Source organism: Cicer arietinum, chromosome 5 (genome assembly GCF_000331145.2).
Source record: "Cicer arietinum cultivar CDC Frontier isolate Library 1 chromosome 5, Cicar.CDCFrontier_v2.0, whole genome shotgun sequence".
Lineage (NCBI taxonomy): Eukaryota > Viridiplantae > Streptophyta > Magnoliopsida > Fabales > Fabaceae > Cicer > Cicer arietinum.
Window position 1 is genome coordinate 46,584,393 of NC_021164.2, and position 17,322 is coordinate 46,601,714.

Sequence of the window (17,322 nt, forward strand, 5' to 3'; positions counted from 1 at the left end):
AATAAAATCTTCTTCAAATCTTCATCAAATGTTGATAAAAGCTTCTTCAAATATTATTTCAAATATTGACTATATCTTCTTTTCAACTTATTCAAATATTATAAATATGAATCAAATCTTCTTTTAGATTTTCTTCAATTATATATTTGAATCAAATCTAATTTTAGATTTTCTTCAAAAACATGAATTTTTTTCATACTCTTAGAAGTCAAATATATTGTTGTCATAAAATACTTTTGTTAACATTAAAACTCAAAATATAATATCAACTTGGTTCCAACACTAAATTATAAGAATGACTATCGTTTGTTATCCCTTCAACTAAAAATAAACACATTCATCCCTACATTGTAATCCTCTACCCCAATTGTTTTGTCCGCAATGTAGTGAATGAACATTTTCTAGTGTTGTCATTTGATGTTACATGTTACACTCTTCCTAAACTAATTTAGTTTCATGGATGTTTGTTCTAGCATTTAAAAATGTCTTTATGATGATAACATATATTGGAATTCGAAACATGTAAAAATATAAAAATATCGTAAGTATTTTGACTCTTGAAAATATATACACGGGAACTCGATAGATTCTCAAGATATATGGGTGTGTAAAAATTAAAGGGAAGGTAATCATTTTAGACAATGCAATTTGTTTCGCCTAAAAAAAAAAGTCACAAGAGATGTACGAAGAGTCATTAAGTTGTCTTCATTCATCCATTGAATTATGGGGGCGTCGAAGATAATAAGGATCGGAGTATCTTATATTTATACTCAACAGCCTTTGTGTTACATTGTCCATTATACACTTAAGTTGCAATTATTAAAATTCATGTCTCTATCTTTATGTCCTTCTAAACTAGACTTATATGTTGCTTACGGTGTGCATTTCCTATCCTCATCAATCTACACATCGTTAATCAATCAAAATATGATAATTTTTCATTCATGTCGATCTACGCATCAGTAAACAATTTGAAGACGATCATTTGATTATCGATCTATGCATCGATAACCAATCTAAAGACGATCATTTTTATTACTATTGATCTACGTATCGATAACCAATCTGAAGACGATCATTTTCCATTGTTGTCAGTCTACGAATCAGTAATTAATCCGAACACAGTCATTTTTCATTTTTATCAATCTACGAACCATTTTTTCATTTTTGTCGACCAATAACCAAGTTGTAGAAGATCATGTTTTCGCATTATAGCAGTTTTTAATTTTCTCAACCTCATTCTACATTTTACTTGTTCATACATTGTATTGTTTTTTCAATTTACATCTTTTACATTCAAAATTTGACTGACAAAATTTAAATCCTTATATTTATTTATCTTTTATAATGATAATATAAAAACATTGTTATTCATATTTTCTACTAAAATATAATTAAATAGGGGCGTAGTACCGCAATTTTGTCCGACCATTTAAAAATAATTTTAGAAAAAACAATAATAAGTAATAGTATATATTTTGCAATTATTATTATAAAAAATCTATAAATGATCATTTTATAAATCTGACCCAATTTTGAGTTCATATTTACATAAAATGTTCTTATTTCATTATCCAAAAAATAAATAAAAAAACAATAAAAGGATGTTATTGAAATTGATTCATATGAGACATCTTATTAATCTTAAATATTTATAACATTTGATTTGTGACAACTTGATGATCTAAAATTCCAAAATAATAATAATATTCTATAAATTGGATTGATCAAGATAAGACAACTTGTCCGTCCTAGTTTAAAACCCATAAGTTGTGATTACTTTGTGATCTTAAATATTTTCAACGAAATTCAAACTAACAACCAAACATACTCATGAGAATCAATTTCTCAATCTCAGGATCTTTTTCCTTCATGAAATCAATAACCTTTTTTTAACTAAATTCAAATCTTCGCAACAAAGTGTATTTCTTTAGAAGCAATAAAAACGTCTACATTTTCTACTCAAGAACTACGTAGCTTTGATTTCTCCATCGCACCAAGAGATACGTAGGAGTAAGATCGCACTCTTATCAAACATAATAATGAAATTTCTTTTTTCCTCTATGTTTTAAATATACTTTTATAATTAGATTATTTTCATAAAAAAGATTATATTTGCATTTAAAAAAGGAGAGTAAATTTATATAAGTTAATATTAATTTTGCACAATTAATTATAGGTAATCGTATTTTAACGGATGTTGTAGAGTGCTAATATATTCCCTACGCATAATCGACTCCCGAATTCAAAATTTGATTTCAAAGACTATTTTTTTTAAAGGTTTTCCAATATTTTCCCTATTCTAAAATAAACTTCGGTGACGACTTTGATTATACTATGATCATGTGTGAGTAAATCTTCCATGTTTTGAGATCGTAGGATTTTCAATGATGGATCTTTAATAATTTATATTTCTTTCTGTCATGGGTATTAATCTTTTAATCCAATCTTAGTAAAAACCATGTTTATACTTGGATATTAAATAATAAACTGAAAGGTAGATTTTTCTCTTAAATATTTTTGCTTATACATCAATCAAAAAAATAGGTTGATTATTAGTTTAAAATACACTTTTGCTCTTTGAAAAAAGACATTAGTTATAATTATTTATATGATTTTTAAGAATTTAACGCTCATGCTCTATTCCCTTTCAAAAATACTCTCGAATAATGTGTGGGATTCCACTCCCTTTTTCTTCCTCTCCTCCCCCTTCAAATCCCAAACAAAGCTTTACCTTACTGTTTATATGCTTTGTTGAAGTAGAATTCTAGCAGTGAGTTTCACAAACTTCATATATTATTTACGACTTAAAAAAAGGCAGTTTCGTTTTCCTTAAGAAAAATATGGGCAATGAAGTTATGAAACATGGCTAAATGTTCAAGGAGTCAAACATGAAATGAAAAGTTTGCATAAAGTATTGGGCAGATAATTCCAAAAAAAAACATCGCAGTTATTGTCCTCCAAAAAAGGATACTTCCAAAAGAAACATCACAGTTAATGTCCTTTAAAAGTATTCCAAACAAAAATACAATTTTTTTACCATCCAGAAGTATACTTTCGAGCACATGTGTAATTTTTTAGAAGTTTAAGGGTTGAAAAAGAAGCATTTCATTGTGCCTATCCAAATAAGAAGTCTAAACCATAGTATAATAATAAAATAAAATAAAAAAGCACTTCCATGAGTGGAGGTAAAAAGTGTAGAGAAAGATGCCAGTTTTGAAGGTGAGAATAGCATGATAACAATAAAATCTTCATTTGAAGAATTGGATATCAACTCTAGACCTATCTGCATCAAACCATAAAGGGTTAAAACTACACATAGAAAATGCATATGTCAAAGCATAAAAACTGGCCAACAACAACCTTATATGCATAAAAACTGGCCAACAACCTTATATGTCAAAGCATAAATGCATCCACTCATAATGATATGTATAAACTCATAATACTAACACGAACACAAACATCGAGCACGACACTAACATGTCGGACCAGTAATAATTTAAGAAATTGAATTAATTGAATGTAATGAATGACATCTTCTGGTGTTAGACAGCAAAGACACCTTCGATCATAAGTTGGTGCTAGTCTTACCTCACAATCATGAGGAGTATCAAGTATCATATCTGAGCATTGGCATTGGAAAAATCAGCCCAACAACCAAACAGAACCAGAGCTAGCCTTGGACTCTGAATCTCCACAGTTGAAAACAGGTTTCACCCGCTTCAACAACTCCAAGTGATTAGCTACTCTGACCATTGACAACAACCCTTTATACTGCTTGTGCTTCCTGTTATCTTGGTGCTTTCGCTCGATCAAGAAAACTCTCACAAAAGAAAGCCTAATTTCCGTTTGCCTCTCCTAAAGCCATCAGCAAGGCGTAAGAGGATGGTATTAGCAAATAAATCATCTTCGCCTGTAACAAGGTCAAACATGCCACTGGAAACAATATCAGATTTGAGTTCATACTGAAGGTGAGGTCCCATTTGGCTTTGACAGGTACATCTGATGAATAATGAGACTCAGTCAAGAACCAAACACGAGTTAAAATCTTCTCCATTTCTTTCCTCTTCATAGTTACTAGTGTTAAACATGTTTAGTTCCCTGCAAATTTGGGGATGTTTTTGTTTTTACTTCAGACAAATAAAAGACCCCAATTTCGTGGAGACTAAAACATATTTATTTCTATGTACAATTTAGTTGATGCACCCTACATATTTAGCCCTCTATAGTGAAATCAAAGAACTCTAGTGCCCAACATATGACCCTGCATTCTTCTTTATTGTAGAATTTCTCCCTTTCCTATCTCTCAGTTTCATAAATAATATCAAACATCATAAATCTTTTCACATAATAACACAAACAATAAAGTAGAAGACACTTCAAGCTTCTATAACTATAAGCTTCCTTCATCATCTAACCTCCAAAGTTTAAATTACATTGTTGCATTTAGTCATAACAGCCTTACTTCCTACCACTGGATCAGGATGTGATAAGTCAGTTAAACATAGAAATACTCGGTTAAACAAAAACTTGAAGCTATACCTAATTCCATAACAAAGTCCTATCAACTCTATAACACCTACACCTCTGATGGAAAGCGTGTTCCGGTAACCGACACAGCACCGACGCTTTGACTATATTCAATTATTATTATATAAACACCAAAGAAAATACAGCAGAAATGCAAGTAGTGGAAATAAAGCAGAAATGGTGCAATATGTTTTAAAGAAGTAAAGAAAAATGACCAAATTCAATTCAACAACTTGTATGCTTATGAAGTGAGATCATAAAATGAAATCAAATGAAGTAGAAGTAATTAAATATCAAAGGAAGATTTTGACGAATTTAATAGAAAAATTAACTATATAAGCGAAGAATCGAGAAATTGTATACTTGGGAAAGATTGATCGAATGAGAGAGTAGAAACAAAAATTGAAATGCGGTGAGCGTGGATCGAACACGCGACCTTCAGATCTTCAGTCTGACGCTCTCCCAACTGAGCTATCCCCGCATATATGAAATTATCGCCGCATATTCTACCACTAGATCACTGGTGCTTTTTGTTGTAACCTTTCTAAGCGTCTCCAACTAGTTTCGTTTTCATGTATACTAAAGACTGGAATTGAAGCATATCCAACGTCTGTTCAACTTTTTCCTTCAAATTAGTAAAAACGTTTGCTTCTTGCAAATAAACTTTGTGGGTTGCATGTCACTCATCTCAATTGAGCTTGCAAGTTGACAAATTAATTTTGCTACCTACCCCTTCTATATTACTACCCACACCTCTATTTTTTTTTTAAAATCAAAAAAATTGAATTACCCTTCCCTCTCTATTTCAATCTTCATCTTCATTAAATTAACATCTCTATTTCTTTCATCGTCTTCTTCATCTTCAATCTTCTTCAATCACCTTCACCATCTTTATCTTCTTCATCATATTCATCATATTCATCATCTTCAACATCTTCATCATCTTCAATCAAGTATGGATCAATGTTGTTGTTGTTTATTTTACAATGTTGTTGTTTCTATTTGTTTACAATGCTGTTTCTGTTTCCGGATCATCTTCATGGTTTTGTTGTTGCTTTGTTATTTTTTTGCGTTTCTGAAGTTGTTTCAAACCCAGAATCGTACGTGAATTTAGTGTTAAGAAACCGAGAAACATACGTGAACTCAGTTCATGTAGAGTGTGCGTGAAATGAGTTCACGTATGTTTCTCGGTTTCTTAACACTAAGTTCACGTACACGTATATGGGTTTCATGGCAATAAGTTGACGTACATGAACTCAATTCATGTAGGGTGTACTGAACTCAGTTAACGTAAGTTTTATTGTTTTTTTTTTTTTATTATGATTTGGTTATGAAGAAATGGTATGCACTATGTTTATTGACAAAGAGGATCGTGTTATAATTAATGAGGGTAATTCTAATGAGGTGGATCCGACGATGATTTGGTTTTGTTTAATTAAATTTTGATATTGAAGGATTGAGGAAAAGTTGTTGTGCTTGGAAGGTTTATCATGCAGTATAAGCAATACTTTATGGTGGAGAGTTCTGTGTTTGATCCAAATATTTTCGTGGAAAAAACAAATTGGAGCTCATCAATAATTAAAAGAAAGTTTGACAATGTAGATAATATAAAGTTTTAAAAAGATGTATGGGTGGAAGAGCAACAACTATGCAATAATTTTATGTTGTTGTTTAATATCGCGACTAATAAGGATTGGACAGTTGCAGCAATAGGTATTTGGAAGGATAATTGTTGGGAATTCCACTTGAACTAGATGCACCCGTTGTCTGTAGAAGAAGCTTAAGTCGCGACAATTATGTGCAGACTGCTTCAACAAGTTTGTATGTAGAAAAATAAGTTGCAACGACTTTTAACACTTAACAAATACAATGCTTCAAGCATCAATAAAAAGTTGTTATGAGTTGCTAGACAGTTACAAATTGAAAAGGTGATAGAGTTTCAGCAAGTGTACTGAATCGTTGCAAGTAATAATAAAATGGTAGTACCGAGTGTCGAACTCAAGGATTGCGTTTTACTATTGAATTATATTTAGTTACTAAAATTGCACAAAAAGTTCCCAAGTTGATTGAAATAATAATTAAAATTGACAACAGTAGTAAAATTGATCTTTTATAAATTGAGAAAAATATTAGAGATGAGTTTCACTTCGAATTCAACCTTGGTGTCTAATTTGATCCTAGTTATTGAATTCCTTTATTGAATTATTACCGAATTCTCTTTATTATTTTTGCCCTAATGTCTTAGTGACAGAACCGTTAATTCCAAAGTAACCCCTAATTCCTTAGTAGATTTAAGATTAGAATTAAGTATTACCGTATATAAATTCTCTTGTAAATTATTGATTTGCAACTAATTTAATTGGTTTCCTGACATGCACCTATGTCTACACTACAAATTCATGAATTTCTCATCTCAAACATTCGTAAAGTCCACTTCCGTCTCAAAATACAAATCGTAGAACATTTTAATGTTGATCAAGCAATAAAAAGCATTAAGCACAGAGATGAAAAAATAGTTCAATAAACTCATTCATATAACTAGAAATCAAATCATAAAAATAAGAGTTTCATCTTGTTACACTCATCCCTAACAAATAGGGTTTAGTTACTCATGACAGAAATAAAAGAGATAAAGATTAGAGAAGGATTACAAGAAGGATTCATGAATGATTCTTGATAAAACTACTCCAATGATGTTAGAAACGACCGTCTTTGAGTTTCTATGCTAGGGCACAAGTCTCACAACTTCCCAAGAGTGAAAAAGATCCATAAAAAAGTAAAAATCTGTGTTTTTATGGTTGCTGGTGCGGGTCGCGCGCCCCAGGCGCGTTTGGGCAGTAGCAGATGCTGGAAAAAGCCCTTCAGGCGCGCTTGGGCGCGCTCCAAGCGCTCAGTATATGTTGTCCGGCGTATAGTGCATTTTCTCCTCTTTCGAGTCTGAATTGGGTTCCGCTGTCTTCATGAAAGTTGTAGCTATGGATCTTAGCTTTCATTTGCACTTGGTGTGACTCCAATTGGACATATACAACTCCAGATATGGTTGAAATACTCTACATATGCCATGTTGATTTCTCACCAAAATTCAGCACTGCACTAAAACAAAACGCAATGTAAAATTACGACAAATTCCTACTTAATCAACGAAATAAAAACACAACATTTTATCAACTCAAAGAACAAAGATCAACAAAGTATATCAAATAAATCCTTAATTTAACTAATGATTGAGGATAAATAAGACTAAAATAGTGGGAAAATATGCATATGATGAAGAGTCATCAAAAGGGTTGGCAACAACAATTTAATTGTTGTTGTTTAACGCTTATGGTTGACTTCAACGCCGTTGAAAGTGTGCGTTTTTAGATGGATATTGCTTCAAGATAAAATTCCAACAATAGTAGAATTTATTAGAAGGGGGACATTGAATGATGTTCATCAACAAATTTATGTTTTCTGTTTGACGAACATTAAGACATTAAAACTGTTATTCGTCAATTATCCAAAAACAAAAGAGATTTGAAAACAGATTTTTAGTTGGAATCAGATTTTTAGTTGAAAACAAAAGATGAACCGTCGAAAGTGTTGTTGCTCTTGCTTACCTTAATGATAATCTCTGCGAAACGAGCACACATCAGACTAGAACAGTTTATTGGCATCAGACACTATTGCAGTTAAACTCTGCTGTTTTATTGTGTTAATAATTTAAACTAATAAAATGTTATTATATGTGTGCAGGCGTCGGTCTATGAACATTTCCCAAAATATATGTTGTAAACTATCTCGTAGTTATGTTGAGTACTACCTTAGAGCACTTAGATGGAAGCCAAAAAAGGATAAGGTTTGGTTCTTCTATTTAGGAAAACTCTTGACGAGATTGACATTGATGAGGTATGTTGGACACCATATGAGGAACATCGAGTGAAGCGACCGTTTGAAGAGGTTTCTTTATTTTGAGGGTGGATACGCTGGGGTCCGGAGATGTATGCTTATCTTCTAGACAATGTATTGTGTCAATACACTCATGTCCAAACCATTCCTGGCTCACCATTAGAGATAATGGATTAGACGACCACACCAGATGAAATGGACATTATGTTTATGCAGTACGCTGTGCATATAGTGGATGTTGGTGCAGTTGTACAGGGACATGCAGACTGCTCGAACGATTACATGGACTGGTTTCGCATAATTTCTCATTCATACATCATTCGTAGAGAACAAGTCCATGAAGATCTTTCGGTTGTAGAACCTTCCACTGATGTCGTCAATGAAGCAGTTGACATAACTGTAAATTAATTACAATTTAATAGATAATAAAATTAATTAGTCATATTTTATTTTAATTAAATTATTTAATTTATTTTTTAATGCAACGTCGAGCAATACATATTGCAAAAGAGTTTCTTGGTCGGAAACTGGTATTATTTGATGGCATCATACTCGTCAATGAGTTCATTTTGATGTTGCGAACTCAGAGGAGTGGTGGTAGAGATTAGACAAACGTAATACCATATCGTAGAAGAAATAGAGGGACGTATGATTTATTTAGAATATTTTGGATATGTAATAGTTTTGGAATATTTTGTGTAATATTGATTTGACAGTTTATAACAACTGCAAAATTTGAATCCAAACAATATTAAATTAAATATCACAAAATGTTCAACTATTCAGTTTACAATATATTAATCCACTTTACTATTTAGTTTACAATATATTCATCCATACTACATGGAAATATAATAAACCAATGTCGCATGGGATCATTGTAAATAAACTCCCACTATTGTGCTTCTTCAGTGCAATATTTTCTCCACAAATTATTTGTTGGTGGTATAGGAGAATTTGACTTTAAATAAACTTGTTAAAATCAATAATTTATTAAACATATAAAAAAAATATAATAACTATCACAATTGATCAACGTAAATTAAATATCACAAAGCACGAAATAAAAATTTTAAACAAATGCAATAAATATCATACGATGATCTGACATAGATGTTGGTGGTGGACTTTTAAGTGGAAAAAATATTTCCGATTGGTTAAGTGATATTGCGATGAAAACCAAGTTAAATTTCATAGCAATCACATATCTCATTTCTAGAAGTGTCATCCAATTATCCATATTTGCAACTTGTTCAACATATACACTGTGTATAAGTTGTTGAACAAAATTTTCTATACAATATATTCTCTCGTAATTAGACATAAACTCTTGAAGCTTAACCACACACTCTTGATGAATGAATGCCCAGGAGTTCTCACCTATTCCAAGTAAACCTGCAATTGCATGGTATCCACAATTACCATCATCAACGACATCAATAATGTCATATATGAATTTATGAATTTCAACCAGCAACTAATCGTTGAAAAGAAGAACTCTTGGTTGCTGAACCTTGCTGACTGTTGGTCGAGGTGTGAGCTTTTTGACTGATGATCAAGGTTGTTGTACTTTATTAGATGTTATAGTGCTACATGCATTTGTGTCACTGCATCGAACACTTGCATCCATATACTCCCACCAAGATGAATCACGCTTGGTTGATTTATCTCTTTTTCATACCTTACTTTTGCCTTTTTTGGATGTACCCTTTGTTTTAACATTGTCAACAGATGGACACATTGACGTAGTGGATGGATATGCGATATCTCATGATTTACCTTTAAGTGCAATTTTGGCAAGTATATCAAGTTCATCATATTTTTTCACTATCACATATATTTCATGTTTCACAGACAATTCTGAAGTTTTACTCGATCCATCATCATTAAAAGTTAATTTAGTCCACCAAACATGAATAACATCTAACGGAATGGAATGGGGATCATACTATACCTGACTATTTCACATGCACAAGGTAGACCACGTGTTGTCCTAATTGTGCAACTTCAGTTAGACTCATCTATATCTACATACTTCACGCGATGAAACTCTGCCGCAATGTGATATATTGCATTTTTGGACACAACACCACGCAACTTGACGTACAATTTATTACTATATCGATGGACCTTTTGAATTATGCTATTTTCAAATGATGCTATTATCTCACTATGTTGTAATACAATCATGCTATTGTTGGCTTCCCAAACATTGCATATATCACCACTACTGTCTTGTAATATCCTTTTCAAACTTCAATGGGTTGACTCAACCCTTTATGTTATGGTGTTCCCAAAGTGCATAACTCTATTTGTCCACCCCTCAACAAACTCTTTCCTTGTGAGGAATTAACCACTGATCATATACATAATAATTAAAGATAGAACATCTACTACAAATTTATTCAAAGATAGCCAAATTCATGTAGTACTGAGCCTCATCATAATTGTAAACAAGAGCCTCCCATGCCTCAATTATTTGCACCTGCTTCTTTTTTGGAAACACAGTCATCTTACTTTTCGCTTTGACATTTTTGCAAACATGAAACAAGCATAATAAATTGAATGCTTTTGGAAAAATATATTGAACTGCGTTCATCAAAGCAAGGTTTCTACCAGTAGAGATTACTTCAACTTCACCACATATAATATGTTCTTTCAACATTTGTAGTACCCACATAAAATTATCAGCACACTCAGACTGTAGATATGCAAATCCCACACAAAAATTCATTTCAGTAGATTTAACACCAATAATTTCAAGTAATGGTATTTGGTACCTACATGTCTTGTATGTGTTATCCATAATCAATACTATATAAAAATTATCACAAGAGTGATAATGTTTGGATGGGCCAAAAAAATGTCCCTCAACTCATCTGAACCCTCTAACATCTTATATCTATAGACGTATTTGTTGTGTTCCATCAAGGCAAAAGATGTTGCATTTATGTTTTATTACCTCTAAGTGATGAACAATATGCTTGACGTGCATCATAAACTTGATTTATTATCATCAAACTTTTAACATTATGATCCTTTAGTGTCATCAATACGTTTCTTGGTTTGATCATGTTCTTCGTCATATCACCTAGTACAACTTTCTCTTCTTGAGACAATCGGCCTAAGAAAGCATGACCAGTCAATCTTTTGGCCAATTCGTGCTTATGGACACCACATATTACATGCAGATACCATCCCTCACCCGCACTAGATGGTGTTCCTCTCAATCTCAATGAGCATTCACATTTTCTAGTCCAAGTACTCCTCGTAGGTTTAGGATTCTTCGAAGGTCAAAATTTATTAGTTTGACTACTGCCTTGTGTTGGGTTTATGAAATGCCCTTAATACCAGATCATTTTGAGTTAGACTCGAAAAGAGTGGTTGACGTCTTCCACAACAATAAGAATGACGTTACTGAATTTGGAGCTATCATCAAAGATTATAAATGTCTCTTTTGGAATTTTTATAGAAATTCTCATGTTGAGCTTGTTAGGAGATATGTTGTTCACACTCTTGCAAAAGTGGTCTAATCACTTTCTAGTTTATATATTACGATTGATATTTCAATACGTGTTCATGACATTATTATAAATAACTTGTTATAAGCATTCTATTGTCCCAAAAAATATCATGTGGAAATGTGTCATGGAAAATGTAGGAGCTCAGAGTGATACATAGAGCAAGAGCAACAATGGCAACAAATTCATTGTTGGATTGTGACTCTTGAAGAGAAAGGGAAAGTTTAATGTGTTTAGAGAATTAAATAGTAGTTTGTGGGTACCAAAAAAATCAAAATGGATGGTGATGGTGATGGTTTTGTGAGGGTTTGTATAGAAAATGAGGGATGTGTCCTGGAGGATATGAATTTGATCAATGTTCCATCGCTAAGAAAAAACTTTACTTTTATTTTATATAGCACATGAGTGATATGAGTAGAATTGATAGATTTTTTCTATCTAAAGGTGGTTAAAATGTGGAAGGTAGTAGGCCAGGGGGTGGGAGATAGAGATAATTCTAACCATTTTCCTATCCGATTGAAATGACCCATAGATAATTAGGGTCCTAAGCCCTTCATATATAACAACTGTTGGAGGGACACACAAAGAATTCTTGTCGTTTGTTGAAAAGTGTTAGAGTTCCTTCCATGTGAAAGAGAAAACGGCAATTGTTTTGAAAAAAAGTTGAAACTTTTGAAAAAGAAATTGAGATGTTTGAATAGAGAAGTGTTTGGGTGGATAGATTTAGACATGGAGGGGAGAGTCAAAGAACTTAATGAATTGGATACTTGGCGGGTGATGAGGAGGTTGACGTGGATACTGATAAGAGAAGGGAGGTGGAAGAGAGATTTTGAAAAAAAAATTAGACCTAATGAAAGTTTATTGAGACAAAAAATAAAGAGAGAAGTGGGTGAGGGAGGGAAATGCTAACACTAACTTTTTTCATGCAGTTTTGTAGGAATGGCGAAGTAAAAATTGAATTATTGCTTTGTAGAATAGAGATAGTCGGGTCGAACAGGTTGATGTGATCAAGGGTTTGGTAAATAATCACTTTGAATATAATTTCAAAAGGAGAAAATTTATGAAGGTGCAAACACTAGAAGAAGGGTGGAATTGTGTGTGTCTAAGTTAGATTATTTTTTAATTATTTATTCAAGTACGGTTTTGAGTTTGGTGATTGTCTTAGAACAGAAGCAATAGCAATCATACTTAAAGAAATCAGAGGCAACGGTAAATTAAAGGGTGCATAAGTAAAGTGACACAAACATATATATTTTGGTTCACCACCAACTTGGATACTGACCGTATAAGTCAATCTTATCAAAACGTGACACCTAAAAACTTTTTAAGGCAAACAAACACCTTGACCGTACAAGTTAAGTCTTCTCCACACAACATGAAAGCCACAAATTATTGAAGGCAACTACACCTTGACCTTACAAGTCAATTCTTCTTGTTACAACTTGAAAACCATAGTTTGATTGAAGAACACTAAAGCCACTATTGGACCGGATTACACAAGTTTGGAACTGATTGTGTTTTGCTTGTACTACACATATTTTTATAATTTATTCCTCAAACTAAAGCACTCAAATATTTCTTTGAGCAAGTCTTTCTCTAAAACTAAAACCTTCTAACTTTGAATACTTACATAGTTTGAGCTCTCAAAAGTTTTTTTGAATTGTATGGATTTATGAGTTTATGTGTTCATGTTTTCTTCTCCAGTTTTGAGTTTCTATTTATAAAATATATTAGGGTTTCACTTTTTTCCTTGTAAAATCAGGGTCATATCTTTCTTGGAACAAATTCTAAATGTATCTTCTCGTAAACAAATTATATTTGTTTCTTCTTGTAAACAAATTATATCTGTTTCTTCTTGTAAACAAATTATGACTATATCTTCTTGTGAATAATATTTTAGCCATAACTTCTTGTGAACAATATTTTGACCATATCTTCTTGTGAACAATATTTTGGTCAAATCTTCTTGTGAACAATATTTTTCCCATATGTTCCTGTGAAAATTATTTTGACCATATATCTTGTCAACAATATTTTGACCATATCTTATTTTCAACTTGGTCAAAAATTTCTTTTAATTATAATCCTGAATCATATATAATTTTAGATTGTGTTCAAACATTTATTTGTGTGAATATTTCTTCATACTCTTGATTGATTGGAGTGACAATGGATTCGAGCTTGTTCTTGGATCTTCAAAAACTTTGATTTTGCTAAGTGGTTTTTTCAAAGTTAATTTTTTCAATTAGAGTTGATTACTTTTCATCAGAGCTATTGAATTTTTTATTGAAGTTAAAGTCTATGTTTCTTGGATGATAATAATCAGAGGCAGAATTGCATGACTTAGAATTAGTGGCTTTGGGAAAATCACATTGTTGAATCATTAGAGTTAGTGAAACATTAGAGGCTGCATATCTGAGGCAATATTTGGAGTATGTTGCAACTTTTTGATCAGCGGAATATGAGCTTTAAATGAATGGATTGAACAATCTCTTAAGATTTAATGATAGCTTGATATGAACTCTTTCTGAGGCATGTTGATTTTGGGCACATCAGATGCACGCACGAGCTTTAGAGGCATGCTTCAAATTCAGCATTCAGAGGCAGTCTTCAAACCTAGGTATCAGTCTTACTCTTCAGAGCCAGTCTTCAGACCTAAACATCATAGGCTATCTTCGTAACCTTCATAGGCACACTGTTTTCAAAGGCAATCTTCATAACCTTCGGAGGCACACTGCTTTTAGAGGCATATGTTTAGATACATATGCATATGGGATGACTCTTCATCATATGCATATTTTTCATTGTTTTTAGTCTTATTTATCTTTTATTCATTAGTTAATTTAATGCGTTGTTTCATATATTTTGTTAATTTTAGTTCTTTGATTTAATGAAATGTTTTATGTTCTTATTTCCTTGATTAAGTAGAGATTTTTCGTAGTTTTTTGTTGTTACGTTGTTTTTGTGCAGTGCTGAATTTTGGTGACAAATCAACATGATCTATGTGGAGTATTTCAGCCATATCTGTAGTTGAAGATGTTTAATTGGAGTCAAACGAAGTGCAAATGAAAGAGAAGATCCATAACTACAACATTCAGGAAGACACCAAAACCAAATTCGGACTCAAACAAGGAGATAATTGCACTAAACGCTAGACAAAATATGTTGTGGGCTTGAAGCGCATCTGAGGAGCATTTCCACAATATTTTCGCATCCTGATTTTGTCCATGTTCTCTTGAGGCGCGTGAAGCGCATCAGAACTCATTGAAACACATTTTTCTCACTTTTTAGGGATATTTTGGACTATTGAGAAGTGGGGAGACTTGTGCCCTAGTAGAGAAACTCAAAGATGGTCGTTTCTAACACCATTGGAGCAGTTTTATCTAGAATCATTCATGAATATTTCTTGTAATTCTTCTCTAATCTTTATCTTTTCTATCTCTGTCAAGAGTAACTAAACCCTATTTTTTAGGGATAAGTGTAACAAGATGAAACCCTTATTTTTTTATTTGATTTCTAGTTATATGAATGAGTTTATTGAATTATTTTTCTCATCTCTATGCTTAATGCTTTTTATTGCTTTATTAAATTTAAAATGTTTACAATTCTTATTTTGAAACGGGAGTGGACTTTACAAATGCTTGAGATGAGAAATTCATGATATTGTAGTCTAAGGATAGATGCAGGTCATGAAACCAATTAAATTAGTTTTAAAGGCAGTAGTTTAACAAGAGAATTCTTGTACTGTGAGGCTTAATTCTATTCTTAAATCCACTTTGGAATCTTCGTAACCTTCAGAGGCACACTACTTTCAGAGGCATATGTTTAGAGGCATATGCATATGCTTTGGTGTTCCTCTGACCTCATCCTTTGGTCATTTTCTCCGGTGACTTCTTGTGGTTACTTCCTCTGGTCGCTTCCTCTTGTACCTTCCTATGGTTTTCAAGTTCTAATTGTTTCACACTTAATGAAGTCATTAGTCTAAGTAAATTGTTCTCATAAAATATCTTTTTTAACATCAAAACCACAAGAGGAAAATCAACTTGATTCCAATAATCCCCCCTTTTTTTAACGATGAAAAAATTGTTTTTTATTTTGATAACTATTTATTTGCCTTTATTACTTGACTCCCCTTGACTTAAGGCTCCCCCTAATTTCAATTAGTTTTACATTTCTTTTCTCCCCACATGCATACAAAGTAATTGTCTCAAATATCTTTCTCCCCCTTTTGTCATCAGACAAAAAGACTTTATAGTTGATTTTTTTTTATTATTATTATTATTATTATTATTATTATTATTATTATTATTATTATTATTATTATTATTATTATTATTATTATTATTATTATTATTATTATTATTATTAAGATAATAAACAAAACATAAAACACATACTAATATGAATCTAAACCACTCTAGGCATAGGACAATATTACTCAGATACAAAGGTAAGGTTCAAATGTTTCTTAATGAATTCAAATGTGTCTTCAGCTAGTGGTTTGGTGAATATGTCAACCCATTGGTGTTCAGTAACTACAAATTGGATATTTAGTACTCCTTCTTAAACAAAGTCCCTAATGAAGTGATGTTTAATTTTTATGTGTTTAGCCCTAATATGCAGAATTGGGTTCTTAGTTAGGTAAATAGAAGAAGTCTTATCACAAAATATGATAATGTTACTCTCGTGGATTTTTTAATCTTCCAGTTGGTGTTTCATCCATCACAGTTTAGAGGTGCAACCAACTGCTGAAAGGTATTCAACTTCTGTTGTGGACATTGGAATTATGCTTTGTCTCATACTTGACTAGGGGATTAAGTATTCACCAACAAATGTTCAATTTCCACGGGTGCTTTTTCTTTCAAGTTTTTCTCTTGCATAGTTAGCAACAATATTCACTTAACATGTACTTAGTAGACTTCTTATAAAACAAACCAATGTTGGAATTGCCTTTCAAGTGTCTAAGGATCCTCTTAACAGTAGTTAAGTGAGATTCCTTTGGATCAACCTGAAATCTGGCATGCACACACACTAAAAAGAATATCAGGTCTAGAAGCAGTAAGGTATATAAGTGATCCAATCATTCCTTTTTATGTTTTCTGGTCAACCTTTTGACCTGATTCATCTTTTTCTAGTAAACAAGTATTGTGCATTGGTGTAGTCATAGGTTTGCAATCATCATCTTAAACTTCCTAGGAAGCTCTTTTGTATACTTGGTTTATGAATGTACATGCCTTTCTAACTTTGCTGAATTTGTATCCCTAAGAAGAACTTAGGTTCTCCTATCGCGTGTATTTGAAATTCAAGCTACATCAAGTTAGAAAATTCTTGACAAAGAGTGTCATTAGTAGATCCAAAAATAATATTATCAACATAAATT

The 17,322-nt window shown here is 32.2% G+C and overlaps 1 protein-coding gene, 1 long non-coding RNA gene and 1 other non-coding gene across 4 annotated transcripts; all 3 read right to left on the reverse strand.

Moving 5' to 3' along the window:
- Nucleotides 1–3,070: 3,070 nt before the first annotated feature.
- Nucleotides 3,071–5,619, reverse strand: LOC140920295 (uncharacterized). Of its 2 annotated transcripts, none has more exons than XR_012163053.1 (2): nt 3,595–5,619; nt 3,071–3,282 (listed from the first exon to the last, which is right to left on the reverse strand). It is a non-coding gene; the product is annotated as an uncharacterized lncRNA (long non-coding RNA). The 2 variants fall into 2 exon arrangements; XR_012163052.1 differs by having other exon boundaries at nt 3,071–3,286.
- Nucleotides 4,942–5,014, reverse strand: TRNAF-GAA (transfer RNA phenylalanine (anticodon GAA)). The gene has a single exon. It is a non-coding gene; the product is annotated as a tRNA-Phe (tRNA).
- Nucleotides 5,620–9,493: 3,874 nt separating the features above from the next.
- On the reverse strand, nt 9,494–10,162 carry LOC101489413 (uncharacterized). Its single transcript, XM_004516508.1, has 2 exons — nt 10,129–10,162; nt 9,494–9,816 (listed from the first exon to the last, which is right to left on the reverse strand). Exons 1-2 carry the CDS (start codon nt 10,160–10,162, stop codon nt 9,494–9,496), a joined length of 357 nt encoding a protein of 118 aa, XP_004516565.1.
- Between the last annotated feature and the right edge of the window lie 7,160 nt (nt 10,163–17,322).